Source organism: Haliotis rubra, unplaced genomic scaffold (assembly GCF_003918875.1).
Source record: "Haliotis rubra isolate DU_JTF1 unplaced genomic scaffold, ASM391887v1 Scf1125, whole genome shotgun sequence".
NCBI classification, from domain to species: Eukaryota; Metazoa; Mollusca; class Gastropoda; order Lepetellida; family Haliotidae; genus Haliotis; species Haliotis rubra.
Window position 1 is genome coordinate 14,185 of NW_025765032.1, and position 12,829 is coordinate 27,013.

At 41.8% G+C, this 12,829-nt stretch overlaps 1 protein-coding gene across 3 annotated transcripts in view; it reads left to right on the forward strand.

Annotated features, from left to right (window-relative positions):
• Positions 1-291: 291 nt before the first annotated feature.
• LOC124290510 (ankyrin repeat domain-containing protein 50-like) overlaps positions 292-12,829 on the forward strand; it is a 41,111-nt gene continuing 28,573 nt past the window's right edge. The window contains exons 1-3 of one of the 3 annotated variants that reach the window (XM_046727253.1): positions 293-523; positions 4,404-4,490; positions 5,105-9,121. In XM_046727253.1, the coding sequence (XP_046583209.1) occupies positions 454-523; positions 4,404-4,490; positions 5,105-8,355 (3,408 nt within the window). In that variant the 5' untranslated portion in view covers positions 293-453 and the 3' untranslated portion in view covers positions 8,356-9,121. Of the gene's footprint in view, positions 524-4,403; positions 4,491-5,104; positions 9,122-12,829 lie in introns of those variants that run through there. The other 2 variants (XM_046727260.1, XM_046727268.1) reach the window with 2 other exon arrangements.

Consider the following 12,829-nt stretch of genomic DNA (forward strand, 5'->3'; position numbering starts at 1 on the left):
TGACCTACCCGTCTGCTCTTTTGGTCATTACCTTAAGTGGGATAATAGACGTATAATATGTCATGTATATCAGCAGTGTGAGAGCTTGTGCATTGTAAGTCTGGTTCAATGTAATGCCAACGAGTGGCCGTATATCTTGATGAAAAGGCTACATTACTACCCCGCTGAATAAATTCCACTCAGGTTCTAAAGTTGCCTGGCGAGTACCCCAGTTGCCTTTTGAAAGCAGCCCATGCGCATATTTGAGCAGTGACTAGTCGCGTGTTACGGAATTTTATATTTAGGTTAGTTATGATAAGATCACTAATAACTGGTTTGAACCAGTGTTTGTTTATGAGATCGCCGGACGTGTGTCAAATAGTATACACAGTGCTTTTCCAAGTAAATAATTACCGACAGAGAAGTGTTCTCGTCACCTGAAATGCGTGATCATATAAAGGATAGACATTGATAATGTCACAGATACATGTGCACGGGTACAACGTCTCTGTTGGAGGACAACAGGTGATACAACAAGTCGGAGGTAAGATCAGACATAGTATCCAGGAGACACCAGGGCCACGTTTCACAAAGCCACCATACCAGTGTTACGTATATGCCTGACGACCGTCGTAGCCTTGTAATGGGGATGGCCTAAAAGTCGGGCCAAGAAAAGTCGGGCCGGGCCGGGCCGGGCCACCGGGTAATACTAAAAATGGATTGCAGAATATTAAAACGAAACCTGCACATTTGGATCGATACTCTTCCTGCCTTCACAAATGCATAGTTTAATTGAAAATGTATAGCTAATGGTGAAAAAAAACACCACAACAACAATGACTACATACCGAGATTCCCGTAGAAAAGACACCGTCTTCTTGTTGTGTGTTTTCCTTGCTATGTATATGAGGGAAGGTTGCTTACTTCTCTTAGCGTGTGGCATCCTGGGATCCTGGGCAGGAAGTGACAGTGTTTTGACTGCTTTTATTTTATTTGCGTGTATATTGCATTAATTAATTGTACGCATGGTGTTCGTTAATGGGTTTATTAGCCAATAATGTATTTGGCCCGCCTTGGCCCGGCCCGGCCGACTTTTAGGCCATCCCCTTGGCTTTAATGGCTTTGTGGAATGGGACAGAGGGTTCACTTGAGCACATACAGACAGGCAGCTGTCAGTGAAATCTGGATATCTCCAGTAGTTAATAGGGTTTCAGGACTACAGCATTCAAGGTCCCTGTAACGTTTACAATTGTACAACACGCAGTGGCACAGCAGGTAACACAAAGGCCGATGCTGCAGCTAAAGCAGCTCTTGACAAGCCCTTATCTCCACTGCTGATCGCGTATAGTGATTTCAAACAAACTGTCAAAAGTTATACTCGGGACCTCATGCAAAAAAGGTGGGACAGCCGAATAGGAAGAAATAAACTCCATGAATTGGTTACACCTACTTGGGTTGTCAGTCAAGACGTGATGAGGTAGTTTTAGGATGATGTCGTATTGGCCACAGTCGGTTTACTCACGACTATCTGCTGAAAACGGATGTGATGGTCCTCCCATGTGTATCTCTTGCGATGAAGTGTTCACCATCAATCATATAATACTGCTTGACTGTGTGGACTTTTCCACTGCAAGGGACATACATTATGAGGCGATAAATCTGAAAGATCTGTTTTCCCGTGTCACCGGACATCTCATTGTTAGCTACCTGAGGAGGGAAGTCGACCTGTACCATAAATTGTAACTATGTAATGTGAATGACGGATTGCTTGTTTTTTAATTTGGTGCTATGACATTCTGTTTGTAAATAGTAATGTAATGAATATATATGTTTGTTAGTTTGATTGTTTTTACCCCCCCCCCCCAAAAAAAAACAAACCCAAACAAACAACAACAAAAAAAAAAAAAAAAAAAACAACAACGAAAAAAAAACAAAAAAACCCAAAAACAACAACAACAACAACTCTTTTAGGACCTTATATTTTAAATGTGTATGAATTCAGACTTGTTCTCATGGCTGTAATACTGCCGATGTGAGGTAAAACCCAACCCAACCCAACTCAACAACTGAGAATGGGGTGGTAAGATGGCAATCTCCATATTCTCAACATTTTTCAAACCAACCACTATTTTTACACAACTTTGGAATAACTAAACTGCTGGAAGTTTATTAATTGTTTTTCTTTATTTCTACGTGGCGGTGGGGTAGCCTAATGGTTAAAGCGTTGGCTCGTCACGCCAAAGACCCGGGTTCGAATCCCCACATGGGTACAATGTGTGAAGCCCATTTCTGGTGTCCCCCGCCGTGATGTTGCTGGAATATTACTAAAAGCGGCGTAAAACCAAACTCTGTCAGTCAGTCTGTATTTGTATAGTCTGTGACTGTTGTCACATTAATTGCCTGTGAAGATCCGCAACTTTTGTTTGTTGTAAGAGACGGCTAAGAGGAACGTGGGGTCAGTTTATACTAACTGTGTAGACTGATGGTCGTGATGTCTCGGATTCGGTTATTTACATATAGCTGGAATATTGGAAAGGGCGACAACAACAAACAAACAAAAGAACTCAAAGATTCAAAGAAATGATGAGTCACTTTAATTTTCAAGACATGACCTCATTCCAAAATCGGATCACTCGTTTGAACCAAACCAGCGAAAATGCTCTAGACACGCACAAAATGTCCAAAATATACGAGGCACATGAAGAAACTGTGCATACAAAAATTTAAAATCTAAATTTATCAAACCTGTGTAGACACATAAGGATTTAAACTCAGAGATTAGTGACATGTATCCAACATGCATGCACGTTCCGTGACGTCAGTGGGTTCGTCCTTGAGACGTTCAATACGTTGTTGCACGTGCATTCCGGGAAAGAGAAACAGAGCAAATGAATGCCACACAATACTGTCACTTTGGAAAGCTCAACCCCTGCCCTTGCGATCGTTCAAAAAATTAAACGGCTATTGAAACGCATAGCATGCCAAGGTTCACGTCTGCACAACGTCATGAGGCCATTGGGATGGTCCGTGGGGGAATGTCTCAACGACAAGTGGCTGCACATTTCCACTGCGACCGGAACACCATTTCTGTACTGTGAGACGCTACCATAACACAAATGACGTCATCGATCGGCCACGTTCTGGACGTCCACGTATAACAACGCCAAGACAGGACAGATGGATAAGGGGTGACCCATCTTCGCCACAGATGCCCGAACCATCCCAGGACTTCGCCGTATCCACCCAACACAGTTCGACAACGTTTACGTCATCACGGGATCAGACCACGACGTCCCGCCATACGGCCTATCCTGACACAACGTCATCGACAAGCTCGCCGAATGTGGTGCCGAAATCATGTCCGCAGACCCTTGTTTTGGTGGAGAAATCTTGTTTTTACAGATGAGTCCAGGTTTAACATTTCCCATAGTGATGGACGTCAACGTGCGTGGGAGAACGTTATGCTCAGGCCTGTGTCTTGGAGAGGAATCGCTTTGAAGGTGGTTCCGTGTTGATTTGGGGTGGAATAACAGCACGCCAAAGAACTCCTTTGGTGATTGACAATGCCCGCCCTCATACGGCAAGGGTTGCTATGGATTTCTTGCAACACCACAACGTTGACTTACTGCCTTGGCCTGCAAATTCACCCGATCCCTCCCCGATAGAGCATGTTTGGGACAAGATGGATCGACGTCTACGCCGTCTTCCTCATCCGCCAGATAATGTCCTTGACCTTGCACCAGAACTTGAGAGAATCTGGCGTGACATCCCACAAGCTTTCCTTGCACGTTTGATAGGCTCTATGCGTCGCCGATGCACTGCTGTTCTCAATGCCGATGGTGGACATACCCGTTATTGAGCTTGTGACATGGTCGTTTGATCCCTGTCCCGCTTGTGGACTCGTGACGTCATTGTGATTGACTTTTCAATTGAAACTCTCCCGACTTGTTATGGTCTCATGATCTCTCCATTAAAGTTTATATGTACCTTTGACGTTGTTATCGTACTTATCAACTGGGATAATATTTTGACAATGCACAGTTTCTTTATGTGGCTAGTTAAGTACAGGTGTTCAGTCATAAATATCAGATAGGTGAATAAAAACATAATGCCTTTTTCTCCAACATGTTTCGTTGTTTACTCTTCAGGGAGATTGTAATAGTCACCTGTTAACAGTTAACAGTTTTCTCCCTGAAGAGTTCATTTTGAATAATTATGAACTTTTTTTATAATTAATATTTAATGATAGTAATTTATTTTGAACTTGACAAAAAGGTTTGTATATATTTTGTTACTGATGGTAAAATATTTGATTGTATCTTGTATGCACTTTCTATCAGTTTGGAACTATGTATTTCATCTTTTTCTCCCAATTTACTCACCCAGTGAGAACATTTTGCTATATATACATGCTTATGTTCCAGCTGTAACAGAGGAAGGAGGTGATGAGGAGGGCAACGTGTGTGTCGGTGGCACGCAGGTCATCAATAAATATGCTTCACCTCCTCATGGTAAGAATGGGTGTGTGAGTGTGGTATTACGCCATATTTATCAATATTCCAGCAATATCACGGCGGGGGACTCCAGAAAAGGGTTTTACACATTGTGCCCCAGAATTGTTGTACGTAAGGTGTTTGATCGTCAACTTTGACCAAACAATGACATGGCCAGTAGTGCAAAACTGAGAAGAAAAGTAATCTGATCCTTGAAAATTCAGATAATCTTCCAACCAGATGAAATGAAACCCCATGAACATGATCCCAAGGGTGTAAATGTATTTTGAGAGAGCCTTTGCTGATCTCGATTACAGGCCAGTGTCACCAAAAACCTTGTGAAAAGATAGACTACTTGATTTTCGTAACATTTTCCCCCACCCTTGCTATGTGTCAGGCCATTTATACAATACCAGGGGTACCAAATCATATTCTTCGATGACAAAAGCCAGACGCTTTCTTCTGTTCTTGCTCGGGTCATGTCAATGTCAAGGTAATACATATACATTTCAGACAATCCCACAAGACAGGAATAGCTTAAATTTTGGATTTTCTGTTTCGAAATTGCCTGGGCAAGTGCCGTATTGTTGATTCACCATTGTCATATTATACATCGCTTTGTGCTATTGCAGATGGGGACAGTGAGGTAAAGAGGCGCAGTCAACATAAAGCTTGGACTACAGCGTGCACTGTGGTGAAAGAACATGTCCTCAAACATCCAGTTACCACCATAATAGGAAGTCCTGGTGAAGGAAAGACTACAACGGGTTATTTGGTGATGAACGACTTCTTGAAAAGACGATGGTGCACATTTGCTCCCAAAACACCCCAGGAATATTTTTCTCACTCGATGGAAGAACACACGATTGTTTTGTTGAATGATATTTTCGGGACATTTGAATATGATGAGAATTGTTGGAAAGGTTGGCTTTCTGTTTTTGATGACATAAGATCTCATAGCCTTAAAAACTCTCATAGAGAAGAACCGGAAACATCCAGTGTGAAATACATCATTATAAGCAGAGACTATATTTGGAGAGAAGCAGAGCACAAATTAGGAAAATTTATTAACAACATATTCACGAAGGTCAATATCCTGGATATCAGTACATCTGTTGAAGCTAAGCTAAACCTTGATGATAAGCTGCAAATCATTCATGTCATGATGAATGAACATGACAGAGAACTTTCCAAAGATGTCATTGAAAGAATAATCAAGGAACCCACTCCACATGGGTTTCCACATTGTGCAGAGCTGATGTTTACCTTGCAAGACACACGAGAAGACCCAGTGACGTTTTTTAGAGAACCACTTGTCTTCTTGAAGGAGACAATCAGACAGTTGAGTGACGATCTGGTAAAACGCTACGTTTTCATTCTACTCCTTAAACACGGAGGGGAGATGCCACTTTGCAAAACAACAGAACAGTTACAAGATGCTGGAAAGGGGTTGATTCCTGATCACATCATGGATACCTTTGATGTTCATACCTTCCAGAAGACATGCTACGTGTTACAAGGGCCATATCTTCAAATAGAGGAAGACATGATCAAGTTTTCCCACCCATCTGTGCTCCAAAGTGTAGCAGTGAATCTCGGATGTGACTTTCCTGAGTTGTTAATTAAACATTGCCATATGAACGTGTTAAAGGACATCCTCCGACACGGGTTTGAACCTAGTGAGAGCTATGTCGATGTCACACATAACATCATCCCAATCGTGGTTGATAGATTTGCAAAGGAGCTTTGTAATGGAAACATGATACATGTTCTTTCGCATGTCCTTCTGCAGTGGAAAGAGTTTGTAGTGAAATTGCTCAGTTGCTCTGATATTCCAAAGGATTTGCCAGAGCATGTTCATGAAGCCACAGGCGAGTCCTGCTTGTATCTAGCATCGAGCAACAAGAAAAACGTGATTTTAGAAGAGCTATTGAGAAGGTTCCCAATGACTAAACATAACTTGGTAAATGCTTTGTTTGGTTGCTGTGAGTTTGGAAACAGCAGTGGCGCCAGTTCTATCCTTTCATCTAACCAGGAAAATTTGCATGAAGTGAGAAACAAAGACGGAGAAACGTTTCTTTTAGTTGCTGCCAGGAATGGACACATTGACGTATGCAGGGCTGTCCTTCCTCGTCAAAATGTTGACTTGGGGAACAAGCAAGGGGACACCGCTTTGCATTTAGCAGCAGAGCAAGGCAATACTGATCTCATAAATCTGTTGATAGATCAGGTTAATGATGTGGATCAGAGGAACAAGAAGATGGAAACAGCTCTACACAAAGCATTACTTGGTGGACATATTGACGCGTCAAAGAATCTTTTAGAAAGCGGAGCTGATTTTACCAAGACAGAGTCAATGGGACTGACGGCACTTCATTGTGCCTGTTACACGGGTCTATCAGAGATAGTTACAATTCTGGTGGAAAAAGGTTGCGACATCCATGCACTAAACAAACGTGGGAGTCATGCAATCACAAAAGGTGCTGAAAGTGGACATACAGAAATAGTAGAACTGTTACACAATGCAGGATGTAGTGTGCACAGATCTAACAATGAAGGTTACACTTGTCTACACTTCGCAGGTCAGAATGGTCACATGGATACTGTCAACTGTCTACTAAGATTAGGCTGTGATATAAATGCCAGAAGTCACATTGGACGTACGCCTCTAATGCAAACGGTCATTGGAAACCAGTTGGAGGTGCTGGAGATCTTAGTGGAAAATGGGGCTGACATCAATGCTGTGGACATCGTAGGATTTAATACACTAATGGTGTCTATTATGTCCTTTTCTTCAGATGGAGCTCTGTTTCTGCTTGAGAGGGGTGCAGATATCCATCACCATTGGTCGGTGCCAAAGTTTATAAGCTGTCGTCCTTTACAACTTTTTTGGGGAGGGTTAATACTGCCTCTCCTTCATATGAGCAATATGATGGAAAGGTTTCTTCCACAAAATACTTTGTCACCCCTGATGCTCTGTGTGATTACAGGCCAAAAAGACGTTATGGTGAATATTTTAGAACAAGGAGAGGTTCTTGGTGAAAATCTTCTACACAACTGCTGTGAAAATGCAGACAACTGTGTTGCCATGGTCGCGACAAATCTACCATCCTTTCCAAATGCGCTTCAAAAGTCTTTCATTGCCCGTTTGAAACACGTGTGTACACGTGATGTTGCTCAGGAACTTATTCAAAGAGGAGTCGATGTCAATGCGTTTGATAGCAATGGGTTTGCCCCTTTGCATCTTGCAGCTGGAAATGGCCACACTGGTATTTTGAAAGTATTACTGGACAGTAATAATTGTTTGCTCAATCCAAGATCTCGCAAGGATAAGTCAACTCCTTTACATGCAGCTGTGGGAAACAATCACACGGATTCAGTAAACCTGCTGCTGGCGCACCATTGTGAAGTAAACAGCAAGGATATTGCAGGTCGAAGTCCAGTACATTTAGCTTGTGAGACGGGCAATCCCATTGTTCTGCAGGACCTTCTAGCACATGGAGCTGATGCTAATATTCAGGATCAGAAAGGCAACACACCCCTACACTATGCCGCCTGGGAAGGTGATCTTGTCAGTGTACGCTGTCTGTTGGGTACTGGAAACATCTTGGACATGCAGAACAGGTATTCTTTCAGAGCAGTCGACTATGCCTATGCTCGCTGTAAGACAGACACAGGAAGGGTGCTTGAACAACGTTTTCCTCCACGGAGTCTTCGAAGACGGTGTAAGCTTCAACTATTGAAAAAATTGTTTGCACACCCGAACGTGTGTTTCATCATGGATCATTCCGTGGTGGCACTGTGTGTATGTGTATGTATATGGTATGTATTTGTTATCACATGCTTGTTTCACGTTTTCCAAAGAATGTTTTGTTACCAGTGACCAAGACGTCACATTCTGAGCATGTCACGGATCTTCTAAGAAGCACCTGGGTTGTTTCTGGTAATGTCATAAATGGGATCGGTACCATTATCAGCAGGGGGAAATATCATGTCAACAACATTACGGCAACCTCTGAGGTCTGGGAAGGTCATCTTGAAAGACAGTGTACTCTGTCTGATCGGTACTGTGAATATCTTGAACATACAGAATAGGTATTCCTTCAGAGCAGTCGACAACGCATATGTTTGTTGCAATACAGTCACAGGAAGGGTAAAAGAACAACGTTTCTCTCCATTGAGTCTTCGACGATGATGTAAACAACTGAAAACTGTGTTTGTACAGCTGTTCCTGAACACTTGTGGGTAACATTTACCGTTTTAGTTAACTGTGTTTGTACAGATGTTCCTGAAACCTTGTGGGTAACATTTACCGTTTTAGGTAACTGTGTTTGTACAGCTGTTGCTGAACACTTGTGGGTAACATTTACCGTTTTAGTTAACTGTGTTTGTACAGCTGTTCCTGAACACTTGTGGGTAACATTTACTGTTTTAGTTAACTGTGTTTGTACGGCTGTTCCTGAACACTTGTGGGTAACATTTACTGTTTTAGTTAACTGTGTTTGTACAGCTGTTCCTGAACACTTGTGGGTAACATTTACTGTTTTAGTTAACTGTGTTTGTACAGCTGTTCCTGAACACTTGTGGGTAACATTTACTGTTTTAGTTAACTGTGTTTGTACAGCTGTTCCTGAACACTTGTGGGTAACATTTACTGTTTTTTAAGTTTTAAGCTGTTCCTGAACACTTTGTACAGCTGTTCCTGAACACTTGTGGGTAACATTTACTGTTTTAGTTAACTGTGTTTGTACAGCTGTTCCTGAACACTTGTGGGTAACATTTACTGTTTTAGTTAACTGTGTTTGTACAGCTGTTTCTGAACACTTGTGGGTAACATTTACTGTTTTAGTTAACTGTGTTTGTACAGCTGTTTCTGAACACTTGTGGGTAACATTTACTGTTTTAGTTAACTGTGTTTGTACGGCTGTTCCTGAACACTTGTGGGTAATATTTACTGTTTTAGTTAAGTGTGTTTGTACAGCTGTTTCTGAACACTTGTGGGTAACATTTACTGTTTTAGTTAACTGTGTTTGTACAGCTGTTCCTGAACACCTATGGGTAACATTTACTGTTTTAGTTAACTGTGTTTGTACAGCTGTTCCTGAACACTTGTGGGTAACATTTACTGTTTTAGTTAACTGTGTTTGTACAGCTGTTCCTGAACACTTGTGGGTAATATTTACTGTTTTAGTTAACTGTGTTTGTACAGCTGTTCCTGTAATCGGTTGTACATTGGGGCGAGGTGGGCGCGGATCCAGCGAGGTTGAGGTGACGGGATCGAGCCCACCTGTGACCGGGCGTAAACATCTTGGAGTCAACTTTGTGTGCAGACTCTTTCAGTGTTGTCACAACCCCTAGTGTACAGTACACAATCCTGTGCACTTTAAAGAACCGACGAATCCGTTGGTATATGACCAGATGGTGGCCACATGAATACGTGCAAACACCTAGTTGCGGGTACAGCAACGTGCAGTAAACTTGGACGAGGTACTGTGACTCTGTGTGTCTCGTTAGGATGAGTAAGCCACAATAACTCGGTGCACCTAGTGGCTGCAAGAGTTGTATACTCCCCAGGGAGTTGAGATTGATAATACGATGTGCCGTTGAGATTGACCCTCAGTGATCGAGGGAAAAAAATACCAGCGCCTGGAGCAAGCACTAGTTGCCTGGATATGTGCGCTATGTAAATATCATATAACACAAAAATAATAATACATTACTGAGTAAACTGTATTAGTTTACAGTATTTAGTACTTGAGTGCTTGTACTTTTTTCAGTACATTTTCTGTGTTTAAATGTATCTATTATAAATACTGTATAAAATGCAATTCTTCACTTTTAAATTACGTTTAAGTTTTAGTTCATGTTACAGTCGAGCACCGTTGTCTCGATGTTCATGGGACCGAAAAAAATATCGAGTTATCCGAACTTCCAGACATCCATATCATCGCATATAACTATGAAAGAAAGCAAAACAAAAAGTAGCTTAGTGTATTAGATTGTCTGTTAGTGTAGGTATAATGAAAGGTCACATCTATACTGTGGTTGTAATGTTTATATAATATATCTGTGTTATATCTACTATTCACACTTTGCTAAGGATCAAATCATGGATTCAACAGAAAACTATGATGTGGGGTCAATTTGGTTTATATATCTAAGCTTATTGTAAGCATGGATCCTAGGTTTCAGTATGTCATTGCATCTTGTGGATCCCATACCTGAGTGGTCAGGCTCGCGGACTTGTATATTTTAAAACGGTTGCAAAACATCTTAATAACAAGATGTTTTCATGTTCAATGACATTTCTGTCTACAGCTTACAAACTGCAGGGATGTGATCAAGTGTTCAGACGGATCATCCGATACGAGTCTCGATCAATGTATCCCCAAAGACCGTCGTATAGCTTGTACAGCAGGCTTTGATACCCCAGTGAACGAATCAGTGAAATCAATTCTTATGCCGTTGGCAAGTACCCTTGTAACAAAAGCGGTCTGGAAATATTTCAGCAATGACCTAAGCGTCTAATTTTAGTGGACGTGTCTTGCGTGGTAGCAAACTTAGATCACAAAGATTTTTTTCAGTTTGTCATCGATGACAAGACATCCTTCTGGGTGTTATCCATGAAACTTTGATGAAAACGCACTATATAGTTGGCCTTGGTAACTTCACAACAACGCAACTCATTAAGATCCGGGTTAGAATTTGCCTTCAGCAACACATGCTTGGCGTTAAAGGCGAGTAACGGGATCGGCTGGTCCGGCTCGCTGACTTGGTTGACACATGTAGGGTGCTCGCCAATAATTTGAACATACTTTCTACATTACCAGCGTTCGACATGTCTTGGCCCGGGATACGAGGAGGGTCAAATCAACTTAAATACCTCATTTTTCGTAAAAATGGTGTTTGTATCTATAGACTGCAATGTTTTCTACCTAAATATCAATTTATGCCACTGTCGGAAATCTGGGAAATCGAACCCGGATCTTTGGCGTGACGAGCGAACTGAGCATCTCAGTGGGCATAGCAGTGTAAAATCGGCATTAGGCGGGAGTAGTACAAACATACGCACGTACGCGCACACACACACGAACGTGAATGAACGTGGCTATATTTACTTCCAATAATCTTGAACACAACGGTTAATCATATTTCATCTCACTTCAGATATTTCAATTGTATAAAGATGGGTTGTAAAGCTAGCCAGCCTTCATTTGACAAACAAGATGCCATCAGCCCGCACGCGCACCATTTGATTCAGGTCGTGTTGCACAAGTCTCTAAAGTGATAATTAATAGTTTAAATGAAAATTTCTAAAAAATATAAATAACAGACTGGCATGTTTAGACTTGTACTGTCTGCTTATCTAGACTTGCCTCTTTGAACGATAGAACTTCTATACATTCCTGGGCTTAGCATTTAGGAAGAAATAGACTGATGATACCTACTTGGGTTGTCAGTCAAGACGTGATGAGGTAACCTTACGACGATGTCGTATTGGCCACAGTCGGTTTACTCATGACTATCTGCTGATAACGGATGGGGATGGACCTCCCATGTGTGTCTCTTGCGTTGAAGTGTTCACCATCAAATATTTCTGCTTGACTGCGTGGACTTTTCAACTGCAAGGGACTTACATTATGATGCGATAAATCTGAAAGATCTGTTTTCCCGCGTCAGCGGGCATCTCATTGATAGCTACCTGAGGGAAGTTTGACCTGTACCATAAATTGTGACTATTTTTTGTAATGTGAATAACAAATTGCTTGCTTCTGAATTTGGTGTTATGACATTTTCTCGTTTAAGCTTTGTACTTAAAGTGTCCATGTATCGTGACTTGGTATCGTCGCTATATGGCTGAAATAATGCTGATGCGACGTAAAACTCAACTCAAGTCAGCTCAGCTCAGCTCAGCTCATGCACATACATCTTTTACTCAGCTGAGTCATTCTGACCAACTCGTGTTATTCCGGGACAAGCTGATTTTACGGAAAGGGGCGAGTGGTGACGAATGCAGCACAGTAACTGCAGTCATGTGACCAGTCATGTGACCTGTCAGCTGATCCAGGAGGCGTAGAGATCACTAAACGTGTCTTCGTATATCTCTATCTTATTGGCAAGCTTTCAGTATTACCCCAGTGAATGGTTCAATGCGCACTTTGATCCTCCAGTTCCTTGGCCCAGTTACCTCACAAAAGCAGGTTATACAGATATTTGAGCAATTACCCTACGCACTGTCTCACACAAAGGAAGTTAATATACAGCGTAGGACCGGTGAACGGCAGGAACTATTTCATAGCATGGAAGTGAACGATTTATCACGCGAGAGGTGAGCAGGTTTTATTTTTTAGATGTAG